This window comes from Palaemon carinicauda, chromosome 5, assembly GCF_036898095.1.
Source record: "Palaemon carinicauda isolate YSFRI2023 chromosome 5, ASM3689809v2, whole genome shotgun sequence".
NCBI lineage: Eukaryota > Metazoa > Arthropoda > Malacostraca > Decapoda > Palaemonidae > Palaemon > Palaemon carinicauda.
In genome coordinates, this window is record NC_090729.1 from 138542230 (window position 1) to 138553819 (window position 11590).

Consider the following 11590-nt stretch of genomic DNA (forward strand, 5'->3'; position numbering starts at 1 on the left):
CTCCTTAAACCCAATCCGTCACCCTGCTACCAGTTACTTCAAGATTTTTGGGGCTTTTCCTCCACACCCATAGTTCTCATTACTCCACAAGGTTGCTCATCTGCTTATATTACTGTAGGCAACCAGCATTGTTAAGATATTTCAATATATTTCAGAGAGTTCCCTTTCATGGATAAATGTCAGTATTTCAAGCATGGACATGGTTTTTAATGACAAGTCTAGAAAGTCTTTCAGCTTCTGTTCAAGCTCTTTGGCATACAAGCCAGAGTGTCCTGGAAACTGGTAGCAGAACCTATTTTCTCACACTGTTCTGTCAGGTCCCTGAATGTGAGATTTTGAAAATGAGGCCAGCACTTTAAACTTCTCTGCCTCAGTTTCCAAATTAGAAAATCTTTCTTGAATATCTGATGGTGCGGCATTAAAGTGTGTCACCTCTAACTTCTTCAAAGTGTCAATCAAGTGCTCATCAAATAATTCATAGAAGTGCCGTTTTTGTGGACCTAAACCGTTTTTCTTTTAACACAGCCTCTGCATTCATTTGTTCATAAATATCTCTAGCTGTGGGTGAACAGTACAACAAAACTGTGTCACTTGTTCCACATTCTCAAAACACACAACCTGCTTTAATTGTTAACCTAATATTATATTGGAATCTTTCAGTGATGCAATGCAATGTGAATGGTACATTGATTTTTTAACGTTTCCGTCAGCATATAAATCCGTCCTAAAGAAAGTTTTTCCACTAATAAAACCATGTGTTGTGTGACCATGAAATTTTGTCATAGGAAGGAATTGTAGCCCGTACTAATTTCAAAATCCTTGGATATAACTTAGTGATTAGTACTCAAATTGTTCTGATTTTATCGAGATGTAATTCATGCATTGTTTAATGTGACCGTTAAGATTTTCTTCTGTTGTCCCCAGAAGAAAGCTTCAGAGGCCCATCCTCATCTCGAATCCATCCATCGTTTCGCTCCCAGTCCGTCTCTGCATCTGTTACGTCTCCGCCTTTTTACAATTCCTTTGGAGACGAAGACGGAAGGCAAATAAGAGTCGTGAATGAGTCAAACATCTGTAATGAAAACTACTCTTCTAAAAGTGTGCGTCAGCTTTCTAAAGTCAACCTCATCATATCATCCATTTTGTTTCTTTCTCAGGTGAGACTTCAGACAGAAAACTCAACGTCCATGGTAATATATTTCCTGTTTCTCATATTGTACTTTAGATGTGGAAAACCTTAGGAAATTTCTCTTTAATAAAAGGTCGTATACTAATTTGGCCAAACGACCATCGTTATATTCTATGGCTCTTGGGATTTATTTGAAAAAAAAAAAAAATATGTACCCAAGAAATGAACTGCATAATGAAGGTTTTTTGTCACAATTGTTCATTATAGAACATCAAAACCAAACATTTTCGCTAGTTATTATTTCTATGATTATATAACTGATGAGAAGACATATGATATAAGTGAAATTTCTTTTTTATTTATTTGTGGTAGTAGATTGGAAAGGTTTGATAGTCTTGTATTGTTGGAAGGTAATCCTGGTCAACGGCAATGACTTAACAACTATTAAATCTTTCATAATTACCGACATAGGTTATGAATTATATATACATATATGTGTGGGAGCCTAGGTATGTATATAATGATTTTCTTTCTTTCATTTCCCTTTTTTAACATCACCAAGCTCTATCCCTTTAGAAGGTAATGGATCCACTAAATGACAGCAAGAATTACTGCCATATTCATATCATAATGGCTGAATTATAAGAGAATCCTGTGTAATGAAACTTCCACAATATAAGGCACATCATTATGTAAAACGAAGGTTCATCAGCAATGCGTGAAGCCAACTACACAATTGTTCCATTCTTTCCTCTTCTGAAATCGCTCCTGGGCATCCTGAATACAGTTTTAAGAATCATCCTTTCCCTTATGCTTTTACATGATTTATCCAATCTATTTGAGGCCTCGCTGTCGTCTTTCCTGCTAGAACTTCAGAATCATTCTGTTTTTGCTACTCTATTGTCACTCATGATGTTCCCATGACCGAACAAGTCATCTCAACAACCTAGAACGTGGATACCTACTCCCATACGCTAACAGATGTTTGACTTCAATCATGGCCTTTTGCATCCCTTGCGCCGATCTACTTCACAGATACTGAAGATGAAGTTTATTTGGTACAGCATTACTAAGGATGCTAAGGATTGTGTCAGTGCCTGTACTTCATGCCAAACTACAAAAGTACATCTACACACGAATTCAGAAGTGGGCACCTTTCCTCAACCTCACTGTCAGTTTGCCCACATCTACATCAATGTAGCTGGGCCCCTACCCCATTATAAGGACACCATTGCTTGATTACCATCATTAGGCTGAGCCATTCCCATGGAAACTGCAACGTCCAACTCATGTACATTGGTTTTACTCCCAGGATTGATAGCGAGATTTGGTATCCCCGGGCATATTACCTCTGACTGTGGTACCACTTTCACCTCTCAATTTTGGACATCATTAGCGAATATCCTGGGAATCACCTTACATCAGACAACAGCATACAACCCTGCTGCCAACGGAATGGTTGAACATTTTCATTGAACCCTCCAAGTACATTTGATGTCCCACGCCAAGGACTCCAACTGGTTTAACCAGCCTACCTGGGTCCTCCAGAGACTAAAGACACCCCTAAAGATACCCTGGATGTCTCATCAGCTGAAAAGGTATATGGAAACCTGCTGGTCGTCCCTGCCAAATTTTTTCCATCTGCAACTTCCTCCGACAATCTCCAGCATCTACGTCCTGTTGTGGGAAAATTTACTCCATGCCACCAGACTTACAAGTCCTAACTAAGCAACATATACTGACAGATCTGCATTCGACAAAACACGTTTTACTGTGCCATGGCATTAGCAAACCACCGCTAATGCCCTGTTACACGGTTCCTCTCCTTGTGATCGTCGTACACTGAAGGCTTTCTGCATCAACATCCGTGGCAAAGAACAATGGGTCATTATTGACCGCATAAAACCTGCATATCTCCTTCCAGATAACTCATCTATAGTATGCCTCTCTAGAGCAGGGTGCCCTATTTCACATGTATGTCATTTTAAGTATGGAGCCTTGTACCGCACGTGTTTCATACACGGCCGTACACTATAAGGGTTTTGATTTTTTATGGTATCACTCGCTTTTCGTTGCACTGTTATATACCAACTTGTGGTTATCATGCTAGTTCATGCTTTTTCTGTTTATAAACTCGATGATTGTTTAATAAAGTTCCGTTGCATTCACCTCGCCTCTCAATAATCACCTAACTGGCGCATCTGCACACCATTAACTTCTTCTATTCATCAACCATCAATACTGACATTCATTACGCCATCTTCCGTGTTTCTATATACACCTCATAACCCATCATTGGATTTTAGTGTAGGTAGTAGGATGGCTAAGGCACCAGCCACCAGTTGAGATGCTACTGCTAGAGAGTTATTGGGTTTTTTGACTGGCTAGATACTACTACATTGGATCTCTTTCTGTTTATGGCCCCTTTTTCCTTTGCCTTCACTTACACCGAATAGTCTGGCTTATTCTCTACATATTCTCTTATTTTCTCATATACCTGACAACATTAAGATAACCAAAAAAAAAAGAAATGAAAAAATAAAAACTCTTCCTCACTCAAGGGGTTAATTACTGCACAGTAATTGTTCAGTGGCTTCTTTCCACTTAGTAAGGGTAGAACAAATTTTTATTTATTGCAAGCAGCTCCTCTTGAAGGAAGACACTCAGGCATAGTATTGTATCTTTTTCCTAATTTCCTTTCCTCGCTGGTCTATTTTCTTTATTGGAGGTTAGCTGCTGCTACTACTACTACTACTACTACTACTACTACAACTACTACTACTACTACTTATAATAATAATAATAATAATAATAATAATAATATAACTACTACTACTAACTACTACTACTACTACTACTACTACTACTAATAATAATAATAATAATAATAATAATAATAATAATAATAACGATAATAGTCCTGCTTCAGTGGCGTTAATTTTATAAAACACCTTTTCTATTGATCTAATCTTCTCCATGCACTCTAATTTTCCAGTAACTGTGGTATTCTTATTCTTAGAGAGGGTATATACCCATCAGTAAATGAATGAATTCTGTACTTCAAACAATTAAACATAAGTTCATGAACGAAGTCGAGGGGCATTCCAATGTTCTGTGATTGAACTTTCTTTGTCATTTTCAGGGGTTAGGTCAAGTTGCAATGTGTTTCAAATCTGCACATCATCATACATGAAGTGAAAAGGAAAAGTGAAGGCTTCGTGTCTCTATTTATATGAATACGGGTAGGTCTAATTTTGGGAAGAGAAATCACACTGGCTGGGAATGCCCTGCAGGCGAAAGTAGTAGCTGTGTCGGGAGACGCACTGTGGGCTGAATGATTAGCTAGGTGCTCGGGTCGTGGTAGTGTCCCAGTTATAGTAATCTGCTCTGTGATTGGTCGTGATGCTCGCTAGGAGACCTCTGGTCCAGGCAAGGTGGTGTTACTCTCATTGGTCATTTTCATTGTCAGTGTTGTCACGATTGGTATGGCTGATTGTAGCCAGAGGGCGGTGGTGGGGGGGAGGGACGTCGCGGTAGTGCTCCTTGGGCATGTAGGTAGGAGAAACATTTGCTGCATTGCGTTGAAGATAGGTTTCTCCTGCTTGATCAATAGGAACTCCAGAATTTTATGTCTCTTGCCGTTTAGGGCACTGCCGAGAATGTCGGTATTTTTCATGAGGTGTTCTCGTAAAATGGAATTATTGTAGGTTTGATGGCAATATTTCTTAATTGCACCATGCTGTACGTGACAGGAGAAGTGTCTAGAGAGCTGCATGGTGGTGATCCAGACACAGCTGCTGGGGAATCACTGGATGGGGCGTTGGTATTGGTAGACCAAATAATTTTCTTCAGGCTGTCCTGCACAGCTGGGTCTGAGCTATTTTTCATAAAAGATCATGAAGTTAAAGTCTGTGTTAGCTTATACAGGGAAGATGTTCTTCCGTACGGTGTCCTTCATGGGTTTTTCGACTTGTTAGTAATTCTAGTGCATGTTTCCTGTAGAGTAAATATTTATTTTTGTTGCGCTGGTCATGTCGCACTGTTTCTCCCTATATCAGGTGTCAAGGGCTTTCTTGACATCTCGATTAATATGTCTGTTGGGTTACCCATTTTTCACAAGGTCTCTACCATCAAGTCCAGGAAGGCTACCCATGAGGAACTGGATAGTATATCACAGGTCCTTTTTAACAATGGTTATCAGAACAGAGAGGTCAATTGAGAGATCAAGATAGCCCTTGACACCTAGTATGGGAATGGGTGGAGCAGCGCAACTTGACCAGTGCAATAAAAATGAATATATACTTTAATAAAATCATGTACTTTAATTACCAAGAGGACAAAAAAGCCATTAAGGACATAGTACGGAACAACATTTTCCTTGTAAAAGATAATACGGAACTTAATTATAATGATCTATTATTGAAATGCCAAAACCAAGACTGTGATCACAAAAAATAACCCAGACCCTCCCGTGCAGGACAGCCCGAAGAGATAATATCATTTATCGATACTAATTCCCCATCCAGGGATGCCCCGGCAGCTACATTGGGATGACTACCACGTTGCTCTCTAAACGCCTCTCCTATCACGTACAACAAGTGGCCATTAAGGCACATTGCCAACAAATCCGCAATATTTCCATTTCGTGACAACACCGTAAAAAATGCTGAAATCATTGGCCGTGCCCCCAATACCGGGAGGCTTAGTATTTTGGAGGCCCTAGTGATCAAGCAGGAGAAGCATATTCTCAACACAACACAGGAAATATTTTTCTTACCTACATGTTGATGGTGCCCTTCCCGCCCCACTCCCCCCTACCATGATCAGCCATATCCAATTATGACAACACCGACGACGACAACACCAATAAAACGAACATCAACTTGACTAGAACGAAGTCTCTCCCAGAGAGTGCTACTACCAGTCAGAGAGCAGATGCCTATAACCGGGAATCTCACGCATGTGACACTCTGGCGACCCGATCACCTGGCTCATGCTTGGCCCAGAGCACTCCTTTTGACGCCCTTACTACCTTCACAAGCAGGGCATTCCCTGCCAATGAGAATTTGCTGCTCAGAATAAGACCTATCCATACTCATATAAACAGAGCTATGAAGCCTTAGTTTTTCCATTCAACCTTGAGTCTGTTGATGAGCAGACGTACTTGGTGCTTTAAACGTGTTGCAACTTGAACACACCCTTGAAAACGATGAATAAATATCAATCATGAAACCTGGGAACACCCCTGGACTTCGTACATAGACTTATATTCAAATGCACTCTTTTGAAATACAAAATACCTTCACTTACCGATGAACATTTATTCTTTCTAAAAATGAGAATTGTACAGTAACTGGCAAATTGCAGTGCTGTTGAGAAGGTTAGATCAATAGAAAATGTGTTCTATAAAATTAATGCCACTGAGGCTGCCATTAACTTCAGTCACACTTGCATAAAAGAGGGTCTCCTACCGAAATGATAATAATGCTCACAATTACTCTCACCTCTCTATCGTGGGAGATATTTTCAAACTTTTATCACTACTCCTGCAGTTTCTCTTCTTTGTTCCCAATTGTAACATGCCCAATTTTCATTTAGAATAAATGTGCATAGCATTTTACTGATAATCAATAAAAGGACATTTTACTTGAGTCTTAACTCTGACTTATTAACTAAACATTACAACGTTAATTTTGACGAGGTCAAGCAAGAGGGAAGTGGCACACATATTAGTTACATTACATGGCAGTTATTAGGCAAATGAATATTTAAAAAACCACAGTATTTTTTTGGGCGGTGACAAGGGCACACGACCATGTTTCGTGCTCAAAACCCCTCACCCTACTTCTAAGGGTGAGGTTTCAAACCACGTGGCCGTATGGGGATAAGGTGCTTTCTCTGGGAGATAAGTGGTAGCCGTTACCGCCTGACATCTTGAATCCCCCAGTGCTTATCCAACCTCCCTCATACGTTGACCTGGGGGTAAAAGGCTATCAACAGTTTACATTCTACATGACCCCAGTGAGAAACTGATTCTAACTGACTTTTCCAGCCCAGCTCGTGGTAACGAGGTCAAAGGTCAAGAACCATGTGCCCTGCTTTTATATTACGTTAATATTAACAGTATAACTATAATTTATTAAAATTCCCTTACTAACACGATCAACACAATATTTTCAAACATCAACCTTTCCATACTCCATTCACAACTCATTTTCTTATACAGTGCCTTTGCACCTAAATCCACTATCATTGCTCTAAACTCTCACATCATTCTGAATGTTACGGTCAGCTATTACACATCTACTTCAATGTCTTATTCCATTAATAATTAATTTAGCATGAAAAATAGCAAAACAGTAACAGCCAAAAAAAAAATATATATATATAATATATATATATATATATATATATATATATATATATATATATATATATATATATATATATATTAATAATAGCCAGCTAACATCAACAACAACTATATTTAATATTAGATATAGGTAGCGATAATATTTCCCAAGACTCATAGAATACTCAAAGTACGCCAATTTAATAATAATTTACAGAAAAACAGCCTGATACAGGCCTGAGGTAATAAGTCTAGGATTTTTGAGATTCAGATGAAGGCAGAATTGGCGACTTCGGAAGGCCAAACAATATTTTAGTACGTAGTTTCAAATGTAAATGATGATATTCTGAAACACATCTTCTTATGATATTCGATCTTCCGAAAATTCCTTATCTTCTAAATGTTTCGGGTCACAGTAGGTATTACTGGAATGGCTCCACAGGAACAATGTTCACTAAGAGAAAAACAAAGAAAATCTTTGCTTAACTCGTTTTCTATATATTATATATATATATATATATATATATATATATATATATATATATATATATATATATATATATATATATATATATATAAATAAATCCTAGATTCGTTTTCTACAAAGTACATGAAAATTCCCGAAGGTTTATCACGCAATAACCACGCCTGGCAACGTAGAATAAGTTATGACAAAGATCTAGAAACTCTTGTTCTTGAATGCAACGATATCTTTGAGTTACAAATCATTGAAATGTTTTTATCTTCACATTAACATTTAATATGAATAAATAAGCCTTTTTCATAGGTCCTATAACATAAAATAGATAAATTTAACCTATATAACATAAAAACATAAATTTATCTTATATATAGCACTTACCATACACATGAATAACCATGGAGAGTTAACACGACCTTGTCTCAGAGCCACTCACACCACACAAAGCCAGTGACACTTCTGCCTACGAGAATGTCCTTTGACACATGTCTTCATTTTTTCTTCATCAGTAATCTACCGCCTGTACCATACATTCTCAACACATCACATTACCTTTATCACTTTTATCATAAGATTTTTCTAGTTACGTGTATGTTACATGCAGGTTTTCCCTTTTACTTTCAAAACTATTCCATGATTATCACTTTATCATTGTCCAAATCCACATTGTTCTTCTGTTAGGCCTTCGGTCACCCAACAAAGACTGTTCTTTGTATGGTTTAATGAGTAATGTTATTATCCTATAATTCTTAAAGTTTCCTTTATCTCTTTTGTCTTCATATAGTAGCCTAATTATTCCTTCCTCCTTTCTCCCTTATGCAGAAATTAATAAGTCCTGGTCACCTGTTCAATTACACTTTCGCCACTATATTGCTGCATCTCACTTGAAATTCCAAAATTCCTTGTGTCTTTCTTTGCTTAAACTGATAAATCATTTTTACATCTCCACAAGCAATCTCAACGTTACACTGACCCTTTGAAGTCTTGCATAACCTAACCCCCTGTCTCTTGTATCTATACTCCAGATTCTGTGAAACTCCAAAATTCTTACTCCATCGACCGAAAACTGCAATAATTTCCGAGAGCATCTTGTCACTTGGATAAATTCTTCTGAAATGATTTTAATTGGTAATTCTTTTTTTCTGCTTTCAATTCCAAGCAAATGTCTTGTTATGGTCATTAAAGTTCTTATTTACCTCCTCCATCAATTCTTGTCAAAGACCACCTTAACTCATGACTACCCTCCTTGTCCTTGTGTGTATGCATATGTGTATGTAAGTATATTTGTGCGTAATGGCATTGATACTCTCTTATTGAAATATTCACAATTTGTATTATTAAGTCTGTCACAGCGTAGTCTGAAACTAAGTATTTCAATCTATGCTTACCCCATTATGAATATCTTTTCTCTTCCATTGTCATTAATCTTATCTTTTACCTTTCCCTTTCATCCATACATTTACATCACTCCCTATCTACCATCTGTTCTTAGCACGATATGCTGATAACCGTTGTTCTTTGTCTCATCATTGATGAGAATTAAGATCACTAATATAATTCAATGGTTTTCCCAGACCAGGTATGTTATTTTAGAATTTCAAGTTATCAGTCAAATATCTTGGACAATAAACTCAAAAGGTATTTTTCACTGACTACATGAGTGAATAATTTCGTAGGTAGTAGGTTAGCCAGGGCATCAGAAACCCTTTGAGATACTACCTGTAGAGAGCAATTGGGTCCTTTGACTGGTCTGACAGTACTACATTGCATCCCTCTCTCTGGGTACGGTTCATTTTCCTTTGCCTACACATAAACCGAATAGCCGGGCCTATTCTTACCACATTTTCATCTGTCCTTATACACCTGACAACACTGAGACTACCAACCAATTTTTCAGTGACTACTTTCTTTTTGGTAAGGGAAGAAAAGACTTCTTAGCTATGGTAAGCAGCTCATCTAAGAGAAGGATAATCAAACCATTGTTCTCTGGGTTTGGGTAGTGCCATAGCCTTTGTGCCAGGGTCTTCCACTGTCTTGGGGTACAGTTCTCTTGCTTGAGGGCACACTTAGGCACATCATTCTATCATATTTCTCTCCTTTGTTTTTTTAAGTGTTTATAGTATATATATATATATATATATATATATATATATATATATATATATATATATATATATATATATATTATAAGATTATGGCTCCCGGGTCTGAGCACCAAAAATATGTTATACTATGGCTCGTGTCTGGGGACCAAACATTTAATAAATTATATATATTACGACTGGCAACCTATACAACCTCTTGAATTCCAAACACACGTTTGCTTTTACATTAAATCTATTACACTTGAATAAAATATTAATAACCGAACTCTGAGACAGTTAAATAACTCCCAGACTGAATATCCAAAGGCCTCTTAAGTACACCCAAAACAAAACTGGGTAATTATTCCTAAGAATTACTAAAAACATTTACTTATTACAATTCTTCAACAGGATACTAGTGAATATGCATCAAACACTGATTATCGAAATAATACACTCTTTACAAAAATAAATATATTCTATATGAATTACAACACTTTGAAAGAATTTACATAAATCAAATAAATCACTCGAAATATTAAGTCTGAACAAAACTTAGATTAAGATAAAAATGGTACGATCTAAAAATCATATAATTACTTGACTTTGAATATTAAATTTGAATAAACCTTAGACTGAGACAAAAGAAAGACTTATGAAAATTATACAATCACTTGTTTCACTTGAAATTACAACTGAATAGATATTTAAGTTTGACACTTAATGAAAATAGATAACCAGATCATAATACAAGAAATTATCACCTTCCTACAGAGCCGTTTACAAAAACTCTAAGAGAATTTTTATAAGTACTTACTATCATTACAAAATCTCGTCACACCAAAACTTCATTATTTCATTGAACGCTTTTAAAACAATACACTGAACTGCGTGGGAGAGGGAGAGAGAGGGGAAGATGGCTATCTTAAGGCTAGAATTCTCTATTCATCTATGCAACCCTTGGGTCACCTTATACGAGACTTAGCTAAATCCAGAAGATTCCAGGAGAGCGAGTTCTGGAAGCGTGGGGGCTGGGCCAGGTATCAGAGTTACCAAGTATTGCTCTCTCAACTGTATCAACGCAACATGAGACAAACTCTCTCAGTCAGCTAGCTCCGCCCACCATTTGTCCCCGAAATAAAAAAACAGATAACATCCTATCACTAAGTTTTTCACGAAATTTCCAAAGCACATGGCAAATTGCGTATTCTCTCACAAACATGAAGCAATACCTCAGGAAAATATATAAGAACATCATATAAGCCCTTGTTCCTGTCTTGTATGGTCACATAACACTCTCAAACAGTTTATGTAAGACTTTGTAACAGAATTACGTGAAAAAGGGTAATTCTTAAAAACAATGTAAAATTACATATACTGACTTGAATAAAGAATACAACGAAATTAACGACGAAAGTCTTACTTGATTTACATAATAAACTTACGCCTACACGAGAGGAACTGATCTTAAGAGGTAGCTATCCAACTCTTCAATGCACATATGAAATATATAATATATATATATATATATATATATATATATA

At 37.0% G+C, this 11590-nt stretch overlaps 1 protein-coding gene across 3 annotated transcripts in view; it reads left to right on the forward strand.

Moving 5' to 3' along the window:
• The window catches only part of LOC137641507 (uncharacterized), a 130017-nt gene that overhangs the window by 60124 nt on the left and 58303 nt on the right, over positions 1-11590 (forward strand). For 2 of the 3 annotated variants that reach the window (XM_068374125.1, XM_068374126.1), the window contains exon 3: positions 925-1157. In XM_068374125.1, the coding sequence (XP_068230226.1) occupies positions 925-1157 (233 nt within the window). The remainder of the gene's footprint in view (positions 1-924; positions 1158-11590) is intronic. The other variant, XM_068374127.1, reaches the window with a different exon arrangement.